A 17187-nucleotide genomic window follows, 5' to 3' on the forward strand; every position below is an offset into this window, starting at 1 on the left:
TAAAGGTTTCTATGCTCTCACTAATGGCTTTTTAATTGTTAAGAAAAATTATACATCAATTAACATGTCGTACTATAAAAAGAACGTGGGTTGCCAAAATGTTGCACATCCAATAGCTGTATTGCCAGTATAGCTTGACTTATTGTTGTCGCTGCCTCTAAACTAATCACCCCAAGTTTTGATTATTCCCTAAAATAATGTTCCTTCTACATGGTGTCAACTTAAATGATGATGATATCGATAACATATTAATATTTTCAACTGCAGATGAAAATCCTTTCATTAATTTTCATCAACATTGTCATCGTAAATGTACATACTAAACCATATGTTTGGTCTATAGCCTAATCGATACTGGATTTTGACACCAATATTTGGTATTGAATAACTGTAATGTATGTATACATAATGTAGGTATTTATAATCTATATATTTTTTTAATGTAAGCACAAAACATACACTTGCAAAATTATTTCTTTAAGAATTATGATCAAGATATGTTCTGAGACATTTTTTTGGTTGAAAAATACAATTGCTCTCAGGTTGAAAAACTGTATAATAGGGACACTGTTAAAACATCATATTTTAGGCATTTCTGTACTGTAATTTCTTGCTAAGTTTCAGCCAGCACATACAATAGATGGCTCGGGTTTCATGTTCGGGCTGTAGTTTGGTCTTTCATCTTCCAAAAAAGATGGGGATCAAAAAGTCCATTAATAATACCTGCACGAAAAAAACAAGTCAATCTGCATTGGCAGTTGATCAACAAATACAATCCTTCATTTCATTATATGCTGACAACCTGGAAACAAAAGATAATACTAATCTCAAAAGTGTTTATAGTATAATATAGAATGCAGAACAATATCATACAGAAATGCACAGCTTCTTTCTCAAGCTTAAGAACAGATGAGTTATCTACAATTAATAGAATAATAAATGAACATAATTTTACACTATGCTTTCTTGTTAAGTGGTACTAAACTAAATCAAAAGTCTGGCATACATTAAATTGGGGTTCCTGGTATAAAAACCCATATAATAGCTCTGTACGATGTACCATGGATAGATAAGTACTAAAAGTCTGCTCTTCACAGCTGGATGAGGGAACACCTCCTGAACCTCAGGGCTCCTTTGTGGACTACCAGACCACCATGGTGAAGTTCTCTAAAGCCATCGCTATCACTGCGCAGGAGATGGTAAGATATTCATGCCTGATATCAATATCTATTGTGACACTATTTGACATTCGGGCCACAGAAACACTAATCTGCCTCTGCCGATAATGCATGTTCTGTCTGTCTCCAGATGACTAAGTCCATAACTTGTCCTGAAGAGCTTGGCGGCCTTGCCTCTCAGGTGACAGTGGACTATGGCCAGCTAGCACATGAAGGACGCCTTGCTGCAGCCACTGCAGAGCAAGAGGAGGTGAGAAGCCATGCTCCCTGTCCTATGGAGTACGTGGGAAAATTACATACATGAGATTTAACACATCGAGCCGTAAATCTTTTTCCAATTCAGCACCTGAAATGTCAGACTGAAATATCAGCTTCTGCAGGTCTGTATTTTTCACCAAAACGTGCTCTCAGATGTATTCACTCCCCCACTGATCAGAGCAGATGTGTGCTGTTCTTTGAAATGACGCCCCTTCCTCAAGGCTGCTTCCGACTTCGTGAGATCAAACAGAAATAGACCCTTCCTGCACCCATTGCTCTCAGCACCCACATAGTATTTTCTTAAATATCTTTAGTGTAGTTCAGAGGACAAATATGTGTGGAGACAGTGCATTAATATGCACACAGCTCTTATCAATATATTGTATATAACAGGCTGCTAGAAACCCTGCTGGTTACCATAGCGACATTGTGCCTCTATAAGTCTAAAAGCTGATCGTGATGCTTGTAATGAAGTACCACCCACCCGTGAGTCTCAGTCTGTAAAATAAAGGTGGAGTGCCAACAATCTCTCTCTGAGAGTGCTTGAAATCATGTTTCATCCCCCCCCCATGGCGAAGAGACACGCTAGTTTAGGACATGATCATAATTGTGTAGTACAGTGACACAAATGAGAAGATGGATGCTGTGTAAGTCAATGCCCGGCTATGCTTTCAGGTTGCTTACCAGATAAAGACACGGGTACAAGACCTGGGCCACGGCTGCATCTACATGGTGCAGAAGGCTGGAGCTTTGCAGCTCAGCCCCACTGATAGCTTTTCCAAAAGAGAGCTCATCGAGTGTGCCCGCGCAGTCACAGAGAAGGTAAGCTATGACGACAGAACCTGGTACCGCATCTATAACTCATGCATGAGGAACCTTGTTGTGATGTGTGTATATATATATATATATATATATATATATATATATATATATATATATATATATATATATATATATATATATATATATATATAGATGACAGGTATGCTTTGTATTAGTAATATAGAGTCAGAAGGGTTAGCGCATGCTATTTTAGGTGGTAATAACTGGTGCCTTACTGTTATTATTGTACCAGTCATGCAGGTCATGAGAGCACACTCTCCTGAACACCCTCACACTGTGCAGTTAATGATAATACTAATGTCTTCCTGCTGTGACCCTGGAGGTAGCTAACCATGCTGCTCACACATTGGGGCTTTTTTGCACCTTGAGACAATGATTTGATTCAGGACTTATACCAAATCTTGTATAATTTGTGGTCTCCTGTTTGCTGATAGGTGAAACGTGCCTTGTTAAAATGTACCTCTTAGGGCTTTCCTTTCGTTTAGGAAGGATGGCAGACAGGCTACAAGGGAGATACGGGATTTGCAGAGTCAGGCTCATCGTCTTTAATGTGATTGTGCAGCAGACTCTAATTTGATACATGTTTAACCCTGCTGTCTGTCCTCCTTTAATCCAGCCCCATCTTTCACTCAAAACCATTACAACCTCACTCACGTGATGTATAAATGATCTGTCAACACTCTACAAAGAGCTGCTGGTTAATCATTAAAATGTGCATGCTACACAGAAACAAAGGTAATTTTTAGCTATTTTTTACGCCTCTAAAGACAGCGTGTTTGAAGGACCGCTCTGCATATCTAATGCTATGTTTCGCATGTTCCAGGTGTCCTTGGTGCTGTCAGCATTGCAGGCGGGGAACAAAGGCACCCAGGCCTGTATCACAGCAGCCAGCGCTGTTTCTGGCATCATCGCTGACCTGGACACCACCATCATGTTCGCCTCAGCTGGAACACTGAGCCCTGAGAATGAAGAGTCTTTTGCAGACCACAGGTGCAATGACCTTGACAAGACATCTTTGAAATGAAAACCTCCCATCAACATAAAAAGATACACGTTTAACTATGTTGAAAAATGAGTGTATGATTCATAGGATTCATGGGCACAGAGGAAATATATATTAAGATTTCAGTTCTTTTTACACTGTGAGACCAGAGCGCCCTTTTTCTTTTGATGACTCACTCAGAGGAGTTTGCCAGTAAAACTCAATATTCAGATGTATTTAAAATAATGATGAATGTAAATGATAAATCATCCTTTCTGAACACGCATTTTGTTAGAAAAGCAACATCTTTCTTTCATATTGCTTGTTGTTGATTGTGTGACTTTGGAGCAGATTGTGACACAGTGTGTTCTGTCCCTCAGGGAGAGCATCTTGAAGACAGCCAAAGCGCTGGTGGAAGACACCAAGCTGCTGGTTGCTGGAGCTGCGTCCAGCCAGGAGAAACTGGCCCAGGCTGCCCAGTCCTCAGCCAAGACCATCACCCAGCTCACTGAGGTGGTTAAACTGGGAGCTACCAGCATGGGCTCTGAGGACCCCGAGACACAGGTGATGAAAAACTAAAACACATTTACACTAAAGAATGTCGAATACAACCACAGATGTTTCAGCCATATATAGTCACAGTTATACGCCTTTCATTTCTAACAAATGTCGGTTATTGCTTTTTAATTAGGTTGCTCAGAGCTTTAACCATCTATTATAACCCATTATCATTATATATTCTGTAATATTAGTCATCGACAATGAATGTCTTCCATCTTTCTGTACACCCAGCATTAGATTCTCAGTGTAATTGCAGTTTCATCAGATACATATTGTGTCTCCTCTTTTCTCTGTGTGTATGCCTCTATCTCTGCCCTTTACCAAGTATCATGACTACAGTAGGGGGGGAGTGATAAGAGCTGCAGTGTTAAATCCTCTCTCCGGGGTGCTACTGATAAACCTATACTCTGACCATTGTGCCGTATTGATTCCGGCTCTATCTATCTCCTCAGGTGGTTCTGATAAACGCGGTGCGGGATGTGGCGAAGGCTCTGGCGGAACTCATCGGTGCCACCAAATGTGCCGCTGGCAAGCCAGCTGACGACCCGTCCATGTACCAGCTGAAGAGCGCTGCCAAGGTAAAGAGATACATTGCTTTAACAAGTACCATATCTGGTTTAACTGTGTATTGGTCTCCAAATATTTTTTCAGCGCATGCTTCCAGGATACTGCATGTAAATATATATTCTATGCATTTTCTCTTTGTGTCCGTGCTATGTTTTGATTGATGTATCTGGCAGCACAAATAAGGATCTTTCAAAAGAATGACATAAAAGTCTTTATCAGAGTTTCCAAGTTATTTGCTGTTTCTGTCATGTCTTCGTTTGTGGGACTACGAGACCCATCACTAACATGTGCATTGTGTGCAAGCGATTGTGTGTGAGAGAGAAGGTTGGCATGCTATGCTGAATACTGTCTGTGACCACAGGTCTCAGTGCGTTTCAATCCGTACAAGACACCCTTTATTATGAGACCCCAAATAACATACATTAAAGGTGAAACAAAGGGGCAAAACCTAAAAAATCAACACAAACAAAGTTAAATCAACCAACAGTAAAATTATAATATGAAGTATACCAAAAGTGTACTCTAAAGAAAATAAAAGGTAATCTTAACGATAAGAAGTTTAAGAGTTTCAGACAAAGTGTACATTTCATGTTTTTGGTATGGAGACTAAATGAGAGAACCTCCAGATGCCTCAAAGATCTGGAAGAACCTGGACTATACACACAGAGGAAGGGAGAGATGTGCTATTTTACTCTTGATAATCATGAACACAAAAAACTGAAATGAAAAACTGAAGATCAGGCCTTTTGCATGTAACCTTGGTGCGGCTGTGGTCACTTGAATAGAGAAACAAAGATCAAAGTATGTAATCGGTGACAGAGCCTCAGATACCTCCAAACCAAATATTTGCTAGTCTTCTGCAAACTTCCTCATAGTATTTATTTATCGTTCTCACAACTATCATCCGAAGAACAGCGTGAAACTCTAACTGTTGCATGGGGTTTCTTATGTTGTCTCATCTAAATGGAATTAGGGCCACCCATGGACTGGGTCATGTTGACAGATTGTTTCTGTTCCTCCAACATATGGTGACCTCCAAATGGGACCCTCTCAAACTCCTGGTGATCATGTTGCTGGAATTCCTGACTTAATAATGTACCCTTTGCTGAATGCAGCACTAATAGAACAGAATGTATCGCCATGAAAAGAACGTGAATTGTTTTCTTTTTTTCATCCGAGGTGTCGGCCAATAAACTGCACTACAAGTAGTAAATCAAACTCTTGTCATTTGAAATGCAACCTTTGTTCTTTTTTTTGGCAGCTAATGTCTTTCAATTTTATTAAAATATCACCTTGAAAAACATGTAACCAAGAGGTGACAAAAATAGTTTTGTAATGTAATGTTTTGCAGCTGAGGGGAAAGAGCTCCACCTCCTGGTCTGACTGTGAGCCTCATCATTTCTCCCTTTCTTTGACAGGTCATGGTGACAAACGTGACATCTCTTCTCAAAACAGTGAAGGCAGTGGAGGATGAAGCGACTCGCGGGACGAGGGCACTGGAGGCCACTATTGAGTGCATCAAGCAGGAGCTGACGGTAAGAACTCCTCACAGGCCGAACCTCTTCTTGATTGTCTTTTGAGAGTCAAGTGATGAGACACAGCTTCTTTACAAAACTGGCTTAAAGAGGGTCAGGGATATCTATGTCTATTATTCTGAACATAACAGGGGAGCTATTTGTTCTTTTTCCTTTTATTATCTGTCCACCTCCTTTCCTCCTTCCCTCTCAGCCCCTGCAGGTTTCTCACAGCTCTTATCAGGCACTGGGTAGAAGGCGAAAGCAGAGTGAGAAGGGAAGAAGATTGCAAGAGCTTGTTTTTTTTGTAATTTGCCGCTAATCCTTATCGGAGGACCCAGAGTCTGAGAGGAGGCTTTTACCGAGAGCCATTTTCAACACAGTCTACCTAACTCTCACTATACAGCACAAGATGTTCAGTCTGCCTCACATGTGCACTTCTTAATTTCTTATACTACGGAGAACATTCATTTGGTGCTGATTTTGACAGTCCCTGTGGATAAAAGTGGTCGTGTTTGCGAGCACCGGAGTTACTAGAAAAAATCTCACTTGACTGCAGCACGGCCTAACAATCTGCACCGCTCAGTCCTGGTTCTGGTTCTGCCTTTGCTCCAGAAGGCCAATACAGCCTGGGCATCCAACCGCGTAGTGTCGGTGTTGGCTCCCTGCGGCTGGAAGAGGAGCCGCTGTTGTCGGGCACCGAGCCCTGGGCCTCCCACTGGAGCTTCGACGGCGGGTCGGCTAAAAAGCCCTGCCAGAGTCTTAGCTGAAGGAGTTTTCTGGCAAACCTATAGGCCATCAATGTGTTTGTCTGATTTTGCATGAAATCAGACCTGATGACAACCATTAAGAATAATTGCAGCCAATATTTTTGTTGATGGTCATATGGAGGCACCGGTATGGAATTGAGGCGGTTTCATAACCAGTTAAAAGTTCCTTGTCCTAACTTTAACATACCTGAGGCCCTGTCATGCCTACTATGTATCCAACTACCTGTGTCTTTGGGTCCTCTTCACATCAGGTATTCCAGTCCAAGGACGTCCCAGACAAGTGCAACACACCCGAGGAGTTCATCCGCATGACAAAGGGCATCACTATAGCAACAGCCAAGGCCGTGGCTGCGGGAAACTCTGCTCAGCAGGAGGATGTGATCGCCACTGCCAATCTGAGCCGAAAAGCCATCTCCGATATGCTGACTTCCTGCAAGGTGCTAATCCACACCACCCTGCCAGAACAGGCCTCACACAGACATCACCATGCTGCAAGGGAACATGTGAGCCCAGCCTGCTGAGAGCAGATAGGACATTAGAGTCTCGTCTACTTGATGTGGGTAGTGACTCAGTCACTTTTCAAAGTCGTCTGAGCTGCACTCAGGATGTCCTCAAATGACTGTAGAGCACTTACAGAAGAAGTACAGCATTATTGGCTAGCATTATTAACTATGAATGTAGTTTGTGATTGGTACTAGATACAAGGCATATTCCAGACCTAACACATATCGTTTTTACTTTCAAATCAGGATATTGAAATGCAATTCCCGTGTCTTTTTTGAATTCACCACAACATTGTTTTCCCACCCCCGCAGCAAGCAGCTTGCCACCCAGAAGTGGCCGAGGAATTGAGGAGCAAGGCCCTGCAGTACGGCTCTGAGTGCACAGCCGGATACATCAACCTTCTGGAGCAAGTCCTGCAGGTCAGAATGAGACAGTCACGTGTCTCATGAATAAAAGATGGGAGTGACTTCCAGGCATTTGTACGTGTATATATGTGTGTAGCAACAGTGTGGATGAGTGGATCCTGATATTTACGTCTGGAGCGACATTCATCTCAGAAATACATTTACGCAGGATCTGTTTTAAATTCTGAGCACCTTGTTGCATAAATCTGCATAAAAATCTCCAAAAAGCTTTTTCCATAATAACATTCCCAGTGTGTTATGTTATGACAAGTGTGTTAAGATGTAAAAAAAAAAGTATTAATCAAGGTATTAATTAACTTAATTGATGCTCTCATAATTAGTTGGAGTACATCGTGTTGATTCTGGCAGGACATTAGCCACTTAGAGTATTTTGTGTTATAATTTTTGGTGAAATATAAAAAGTGGGCTCTTGCTATGTTCTAGTTAACTATTAGTGTTGCCATGTTAGTTTTTACATAAATTGTCTAAAAGAATCAGAACAGATACGTATATTGCCAAATTCTCTGGCAGCCGTGTGAATGTTAATCATCTATGCACTCTCGCTCACTTTAACAATACATTAACTCATTAACTTTTGCCTCTTTTTCCTGTTTTGGTGGGCTTTTGTCTCATCAGGTGCTGCACAGACCCATGCCCGAGCAGAAGCAGCAGCTGGCCTTACACTCAAAGCATGTAGCGGCATGTGTGACAGAGCTCGTCCAGACAGCTGAGGCCATGAAAGGTGAGGCCACACACACTGTCACACACTCTTACACAATGCACACAAACAAAAGTTAGGTTTGTCAACCTTTAGTTACCGGTGACCTCATTGTGACCTTTTAAATGGACCATTGGACATATCAATATGTATATTTAGTATTCCAAGTGCTTGTGACACTATAAAACAATATAATATTATTTCATTAGGAGACATCATTTTGCAGAAGCGTATGTGATGTCTAAAAATTGTTGGCAGCTGATTTAGATCTTAAAATGAGACATTATAACCACCGCAGTGTAAAACTAGGAAAAGCTGTAATTGCAAAGTACTGTCAGTTTGAAGCAAATTGATTTTCATAAGGAAGCCAGTCAATTTCATAAAATGTTAAACAAAACCAAAAACATGACAGGATATTGGAGATGTAAGAGATTAGTCAAAGGAGTCCTAATCCTCTTATGCATAAATTATATGACGATGTTATTGAGTCAAGCCCCCAAACCGGTCTGATTCTTTAATAAAGATAGGTCATGAAAATTAACATTGAAATCACATTATAAGGTGACTGACGTGTAAATGAAGCTCTGTAGATCGTTATGGCACCGAGTGTTTCCTATAGAAGCGGCACTGCTGCCGCTGACGGGAGTAATAGATTGTGTTTGGAGGAGAATTTGATTTCAGCATATAGCCTGAGACCCAGCGGGGCTATCCACTTCACCTCTCTAATGTCCCATGTGCTTTTTCCCTCTCTTCCATTGCTGCCGCAGATGGAGGTAAGTGGGATATGGTGTGTTTTGTTCCTTCAGATCACCTTTCATAGAGTCAGAAGGGGGTAGCGGAGTAGATGGCTTGTGGGTGGGGGTGCAGAACAGATTTCCCCAGAGCTCAACATAATCTATGAAAACATCGTTCCATCTGCTTTACCAAGCTGTTCCCAAACAGCTCCGTTTTATGGGCACTTAAAAAACTATAAAAAGACAATGATCCATCAAATGTGCATTTCTTCTAACTTTTACTTTATCTTGTTTAACTTTGAGGCATTACTGTCACATTGCAAACAATTTGCTGGCGTGTATAGAGCTCGTTTTCTGCAGCTGAAGTAACTGGACATTTAGCATGTCTGTAGGCCTGGATTGTGTGAATGAGTTATTATTGAAGCATCATTTTGACCTCTTTACATAAAATAAGATATTATCACCAGAATGATGTGGGCCTCATGCAAGCACCACTTGTACAAACAGTATAATTCTGAAGTGGCTTGTATGAGTAATGTAGAAGCACTCGCTGCATTCGCCAGTCTTCTTGTATTTTCAAATTCCTCTTAGATATCAGCATAATTTGCGAATGGTCTAGACCTGTCATTAGAGTCATGTGCAGCCTCCTGTTCTGCAAGTCAAAGATTCTCATTACTGGATTGTATATTTCATTACTGGATACTTTACATTATATATATATATATATATATATATATATATATATATATATATATATATATATATATATATATATATATATATATATATATATATATATATGTATATATATATATATATATATATACACACACACACGTAAATTACACTTCAGAAATATGTTGACATTATCCTGTTTAATATATTGGCTTATATATTTCTAAATGTATTCATTAAGTCAAACAATATCACCAATAATTTAAATTGGCTTTTGATGCTATTGTACAACACTACAATATCAATATGAACATCTTACATTATTTAACCCCCGCCCTTTGCAGGAAATGATGTTAAAAGCTTTTTCTAAATATATGACATTGCACACTCGTTGGAAAAATAAAAGATAAGAATATGAAAATATTTTTGTATGAGGTCCTTTGTACTCGTGTGTATTTATATGAATACCGACATCTTGGTATGTGTCGGCCCCTTTCAGGCTCCGAGTGTGTGGACCCCGAGGACCCCACTGTCATCGCTGAGACTGAGCTCCTTGGAGCCGCAGCGTCCATTGAAGCTGCAGCCAAGAAACTAGAGCAGCTGAAACCCAGAGCCAAGCCCAAGGTATAAGTGCCCCCTCAACTCTTTCCACCCACAAAACCCACGCACAGCTCTTTGCCATTAATCAGCAGGGAGTCGATGTGGGCCAAAGGTAGGAAAAGGTGACATGACTTAGAAGTGGAGTCATGTTTTTCTGACTGATTAGCTTTCTCGATGTCATTAACGGAGAACAAAACGTTTCTTCTTACCATGTTGACTCAGACAGCTGGTCTGCTGAGCTCACATACCATGCTCAGAAAACTTTCCTCAAAGGCACTTCTGGACATTATTTTGAGTTGTGTTGCCAGGAGACGCAATCACACTCATGGTTCCTCAAGCTTATGTTGGAAAGAGTTCAAATATGTGATGAACTGTTGTGACCCTTTCCGAAAGAAAGGACCTCTGTCATAATGAAGCATTTCCTTTATTGTATTGCAGTGTTCATACTCTCTAAACCAAACTGAGGAAGACTTTCTTTCAGCCTGTTGTTTGTCCACTGGTAGATAGTAGTGATCGTGCCCTTGGAAAGTTACATACATTTTATATTGTTGTGTATGCAATACAGGGTTGTGTTTGTGGCGTGTGATATGCATGACTGTGTTATTTGTCTCTGGAGACCGGATAGTTGGATCCCATTTCTCTTCCTTCTGTGTCTGTAGTGCTTCCCCCCTTTTCTTTACCTCTTCCTTTACACAGAGTGGCGGTCAGTTCATCCCTCTGCACATATGATATCTATTAAAGCATTTTTAGGCTACCCCACGATAAATAAAAGACCATATAACACTCTGTCTCATACTATAATACCACAGCTACAGACTGCATTTATGAGAACCTTTTGTGTTGATGAAAAGGGATTAGTGAGTTAAAAGCTTCACCTCTTTTTAGTTGTCAGTGTCTCCCTCTAGTGATCTCACAGGAAATAAGCTTAACAACATAGCATTTAACGGGAGAGTACCACTGGATTAAATGACATGTGAGGACAATTAGATTTGTGTACAGCCTATCGCTTATTTTCATAAACTGGCTAATATATTTACCATGTTTTCATACGCTGTGCACTCATGATTATTACTCAGAGGGATTTTTGTCTTAAAGATAATTCAAGTTATCCACAAAGTAGTCTGCAACCATTTCAACCGTTTTTTTATTATGATAATGTTCTTCCTTTTACTTTTAGTTTATTTATTTTTTCCAAAACAAATATCACAATTCATAGCAGCATTACGCCACTCCAGTGTCTGTAAACTAGTCCCTTAGATTGAAATGGGTGTTATTTGTCTGAACTAGCTTGTATTCTCCTTCTTCCTCCTCTTTACTACTCCTCCTCTGCGTCCTTCTGTCCCTTGCACACTTTAAGTAAAGGAGGGCTCTTCTGCTCCCAGCATGCTCCCTTGTCCTGCCTCCTGATCCCTCTCTTAGCCGTTGTATACCTGGAAGCCTTCTCTGCAGGGCTCTGTCTGATATGTTTGATATATTAGGTTGTTATTCAGTCCAACTATATATCAAACATATTCCTACAGTGTCCCGCCCTGTCTCCAGCCACGTGTGCCTTGTGTGTTTCTGGAGGTCTGTGGTCAATCACATGCTGCTGACTGCTGATGCAGAGATGTGTTGGCTGCCTCTGAACTGATGCGCAGGGATCGTCATAACGGTGTTTAATTGGGGTTTGGGAATAGGACATTATCTTCGATTGTGCTGATTGTGAGAGATCAAGTTTAAATATTTTGTATTATAGGCAGTAGCTATCATTGAGGACACAGAGGTATGCTCTCAGTGTTTTTGGAGTTTTAGGAAAATTTAGGATATTTTGAAAACTACTTTTAATATTCTTTGAATGCAAATTATACTTCTTTTAGGCTTATTCAAATATTACTATGTAAATCAATATTTCCCCTCTCGAAATGTATTTTCTGGAAGTGGAGAAAAGGCTATGAAACAGAAATTAGACTATGATGTTGTGGAGTAAAATGTACAGTTTTAATGAAAAACTCCACATACTATACAACTATTTGAATCTTTTTCTTCTTTTTTTTTTACGGCCCGAGTTGACAGTGCTAATAAATATATTATTATTGTAGCATACTATAGTTGTAAGTCTAAATTAATATGTGGTTTAACTTTCAGCAGGCGGATGAGACGCTGGATTTTGAGGAGCAGATATTAGAAGCAGCAAAGTCCATCGCTGCAGCGACTAGCGCTCTTGTTAAATCTGCATCAGCAGCTCAGAGAGAACTGGTGGCACAAGGCAAGGTTAGTTTACACACACACACTCGGACACTCAATACGATTCTTTATATTACTAATAATTTAAAAACAAGATACACAACATGGCTTTTACCCAATGTCTACCTCAGGTCGGATCCATTCTTGCAAATGCAGTGGACGATGGTCAGTGGTCACAGGGTCTCATATCAGCTGTAAGTTCCTTTTAACACATATCCAAATCACTGTCTACATTTGTTTAATGTTACCCTGATTAAAACTAAATGTAGACCAACCCAAAATAAACGGTGTTTCTTTCTGTAGGCACGTATGGTAGCCACAGCCACCAGTAGCCTGTGTGAGGCAGCTAACGCCTCGGTGCAGGGCCACGCCAGCGAGGAGAAGCTCATCTCTTCAGCCAAACAGGTCGCAGCCTCCACGGCTCAGCTGCTGGTGGCCTGCAAGGTGAAGGCTGACCAGGACTCTGAAGCCATGAAGAGACTACAGGTAACACTGAAACACAGCCTGAGCTCGCCCATGGAAATTGCATGCAGATTTATGTGCATGTTATGTTGTGTTATAACTTTGAGATTATCTGTTTGAAGGCTGCCGGGAACGCAGTGAAGCGAGCTTCAGACAACTTGGTGAAGGCGGGAAAAGCAGCATTTGACAAGACTGAAGATGACAGCGTGGTGGTGAAGACCAAATTCGTTGGAGGCATAGCTCAGGTAAGACAACATCTGTAAAAAATGTTGACTGTATGTTAGACCTGGAGGAGAAATCATTCCTGTTGTGTAGTTTGCCCTTTTCACTCTCGCTGATGTGCCTTTTTTTCTGAAACCATGATGAGTTGTTGAGGATAAACAGCCCATCAGCTTAATTTCAAAGCTGTTTACCAGACACCCACAGCTGCAAAACATCACATCTCTTGAAAACTGGCTTTCGTTTTATCTCAAATTTTTAAAGTAACTCCAGGGTGCCACAGGAAGCTTTAGTTTTCATCTTGATTGATTGAGTTTCTGTTTCAGTTGGTGGTGTAGCCCAGCTGGGCATCAGTAAAGCTCACTGTCTCATTGATTTCTGATAATTGTTGCACTGCGGGAGCTTTGCTCTTCAACCACTTTAAACTGAGTCTAACCAATTACTGTTTATATATATATATATATATATATATATATATATATATATATATATATATATATATATATATATATATATATATACACACAAACACACACATACAGGACATTTTTGCTCTTTTATTTTTTTATGAATATATTGCAGTATTGTCTCCAATGGGTTGTGTTTGGAGTTCATAGGCTGCAGAGTGTAAGCTGAGTACTGTGCAGCTGTTGATTTTCCATATCAAGCCATCTACAAGAATGGGATTATGATGAGTAGAAGCACATTTTCCTGTCAGCTGTTCCCGTCCTCCTCAGATCATCGCTGCTCAGGAGGAGATGCTCAGGAAGGAGCGAGAGCTGGAGGAAGCCCGGAAAAAGCTGGCTCAAATCCGACAGCAGCAGTACAAGTTCCTGCCCAGTGAGCTGAGAGAGGATGAGGGCTGATTGGCAGATGAGGTGTGAGCCGCGCTGATGACACCCTCTTGTCATGGGGAGACGTTGCCGATGTACGATTGGCTGCTTTGCTCTCATACTACCGAGGATTATACAGCACTTGAAACAGGCCTGTTTGGTGAGAAAAACAAGTGCCTGTGCTCTGTCGTGTATTTGTGTGCGTGTATGTGTGTGTGCGTGACGTGTGTATGTATTTCTCAGTGAACGGCATTGGCATTCAGAGTTCAATATGGACACGGTTGTTCTATAAGCAGGAGGAGGCAGTATGAGAAAGTTGTATAAGAAACGTATCATTGCTTTGTGGGTGTTGCTGCATCGAGAGCATTATCGACTGTTACAATCACCAATCGAAGATGTCGCAAATGCAGAAATCCTCTATAATCACTGAATGTCATATAATTGATGAAGGTTTAGAGAAAATACAAATTAACTAAGGATATTTCTGCAACTGGCAGAACAAACCTAAGGGTCCATAGCGTGTATTGTAAATGTAAAAACCTCAATGGGTTAATATTAAAAGGCAGGAGGGGGATGCCTCATTTCACCACTGGCTTGCATGCACCATCATGTCTCTACACTTCAATGAAGCGACTAACCAATAGAGTAGTATATCTTGGATATCTTGGAGAGGCACTTATATTTTATTAATAACAATGTGGAGCTGGGGTTTGCTGATGAAGTAGAAAACGTTTAGAAATGAAAGAATTCTGATGAAACTATTTTGTCCAGCTTGATGCCAAACAATGAGGGTTTCTGATTGGAGCAAATAAAAGATAACAGAGCACTGGCCAACACTAGCTATAAAGATAAATATTTTTGGCAGATTTTTCTAAAAGAGCAGACCGGTGTTAGTTAGAGAATCTGGACTATATGTGACCAAATATGTCATGCTACTTGAACATCATGTCACTCAATGTAACCCTATCAGTTTATTCCTCATAAATACGGAGCTGTGTAAGGAATATATGTTTACATTACTTGTCATGTTTGTTCTCTCGTCTTCATGTTTTAATACCTCTTATATTGACACTGGCCAGATGTTGTTCGGGTACCCACTGTACTGTACACACACAGATAGTTATTCTCCACCAGTCACTGCCCTGTCATGGTTAAGGCATTTTCACTTTAGACCGACTGTCTATAGCAATACATTACACTGAATATCCTGGCGTGATAATGAGAGTCTGCGCTTTTATTGGTTGTAAGATTGTTTATGTGCAATGATATTTGGCTTTGGGCTCTTGAATGAAGGGAGCATACATCATGCACTGAAGTTGCTCATAAACACACGCACTGAAGACAACAATTTAAAGCTTCCATTATATTAGATGTAGGACATTCTTCTTACAAACTGGAAGGAAATGGCTTCAAGCTCTTATTGAGGGAAACTTATTAAATGCTTTTTTCTCTTTAGTATATTGATTAATAATATATTGGAAATTTGAAGCAGTTCATCTCCTCAGTGTGTCCATGCCAGTGTCTGGACTGCATTGTGTACTAGTGCCTTACTTGAGTCTGTCCTGCGTGCAGCTGAAGATCAGGCTGAGTGGGAGCCTGAGCCTTGTCCTCTCTGGATCAGAACATTATGCCAGTCTAATCTCAATCGGGGTCTTAATCTGTCACTTAGTCCTTTGCCATACAATACAATGCCTTGGCTGGTGGCCAACTTGCCTACAATATTAAAATGCTGATAGAAAAGGGCATCTATGGATACCTTAGGATTTAGAGACCATGTATGAAGACTAACACTAGACTGCATTCCATGAGCATGTGGCAATTTGTGTTTGAAGTCAAGAAATTGTTGAAATCATTATGCCAAGTCCCTCTTAAATGTTGGGCTTAATAACTTCCTTGTTTCATTGTCTAACCACTATAAAAAAAAAAACATTAAATGTAAGAATTACCCTGAAATATATTGTCTAACTGATTTGTCCGAGTATAAACGGAAATTAGAAAAAGTTACTAGCTCTGTTATGTATAGGTGTTGTGCTTTCTTTAACAGACTGCATTAGTTTTATGATTTAATGCTGTATGTATAATATTTATCTGGTCACAGAAGTATTTTTTGTATTCACCAAAAATAAAGAGTTTCAAACAACCAGCGGCATTAAGACTATTTTGTCCTTTTTCACATCAATTTATGTGTTTTGACAAAAAAAGATGTCTAATTCAAAAGTAATGCTGCATTCTTTCCAGTAGGTGTCATCATTATACTTCACAGTTCAGTCAGAGGGATCAGTGGATGTTTGGAGAAAATGTTCGAGTGGAAGGATTGGCAATGTTAGCCAGACCAAATATGGACATAGTGGATGTGCTTTTTTTCTCTCCTGCTTCACAGACCAGACCTTGAAGTATGCAGTGATTCCCATTTAGAGGTTTTGGTCATGAATGAGGGTTCACATTCATTTTGCACTCAGGTTTTTAGCTGGAACTGCGCAACCCAAAGGGCTGTTTAGAAGTAGCCTCATGTTGACTACTGGCAATAACTCAGATGTGTACCGTGTCTTTTTTTTTATTTTTTACCTCAGGTGATACCAACTTATTTCCCTCTGAAGCTGATCTTCATTCTGTGTCAGCAGCATGTACGATGGAAGAGTGTGTGAAGGATGGTTAGAGGTGGCCACTAACACAGAGTTATCCTAATGAACACCATATTTGGTTGTTTGAGTGTTTTGGTCTCATGCAAGGCCAGGCCACACAGTGGAGAGGGGAAACTGAAGCCATGTGTTTAACTGGGAGTGCCCATCGACTGCTCACCCTCTCGCTCTCCCTTCAGGCCTCAGGACCAGGAGGATGTTTGTCTGGTTAAGTTTGACATTTGTGTGAAGCTATCAAAACCTCAATAGATGAATGATGTGAAGCAGAGACACAGGATGGTCGAGTTCGTCCTCTTATTGTCCTGAACTTCATGATTTCAGACTGATTAGTAAGCCACTCTGTTATAGCTATAATCAAGTTTTCCACAAATGTCCTGCATTTGTAGCACTTTCCCGAAAAAATGTCCATTTGGCAGAAGAAGCGCTCTGCTCAGCATAATGGTTTAAATGAAAATAAAGAATACTTTGGGATAAGGGTTTCTCATGCACTCAATCTATTCTAT

General features: G+C 40.4%; 1 protein-coding gene across 5 annotated transcripts in view; it reads left to right on the plus strand.

Annotated features, from left to right (window-relative positions):
• Window positions 1-16168, plus strand: part of tln2b (talin 2b) — a 73832-nt gene extending 57664 nt beyond the window's left edge. For 4 of the 5 annotated variants that reach the window (XM_068602380.1, XM_068602383.1, XM_068602381.1 and 1 more), the window contains exons 42-57: window positions 1098-1199; window positions 1309-1428; window positions 2112-2258; window positions 3103-3269; window positions 3642-3825; window positions 4275-4400; window positions 5808-5924; window positions 6925-7110; window positions 7489-7596; window positions 8218-8323; window positions 10208-10332; window positions 12433-12558; window positions 12663-12725; window positions 12835-13017; window positions 13116-13238; window positions 13950-16168. In XM_068602380.1, the coding sequence (XP_068458481.1) occupies window positions 1098-1199; window positions 1309-1428; window positions 2112-2258; window positions 3103-3269; window positions 3642-3825; window positions 4275-4400; window positions 5808-5924; window positions 6925-7110; window positions 7489-7596; window positions 8218-8323; window positions 10208-10332; window positions 12433-12558; window positions 12663-12725; window positions 12835-13017; window positions 13116-13238; window positions 13950-14078 (2112 nt within the window). In that variant the 3' untranslated portion in view covers window positions 14079-16168. Of the gene's footprint in view, window positions 1-1097; window positions 1200-1308; window positions 1429-2111; window positions 2259-3102; window positions 3270-3641; window positions 3826-4274; window positions 4401-5807; window positions 5925-6924; window positions 7111-7488; window positions 7597-8217; window positions 8324-9066; window positions 9726-10207; window positions 10333-12432; window positions 12559-12662; window positions 12726-12834; window positions 13018-13115; window positions 13239-13949 lie in introns of those variants that run through there. The other variant, XM_068602384.1, reaches the window with a different exon arrangement.
• The last annotated feature ends 1019 nt before the right edge of the window (window positions 16169-17187 follow it).

Source organism: Clinocottus analis, unplaced genomic scaffold (assembly GCF_023055335.1).
Source record: "Clinocottus analis isolate CAN_PGR_092001 unplaced genomic scaffold, fCliAna1.0.p SCAF_6, whole genome shotgun sequence".
Lineage (NCBI taxonomy): Eukaryota > Metazoa > Chordata > Actinopteri > Perciformes > Cottidae > Clinocottus > Clinocottus analis.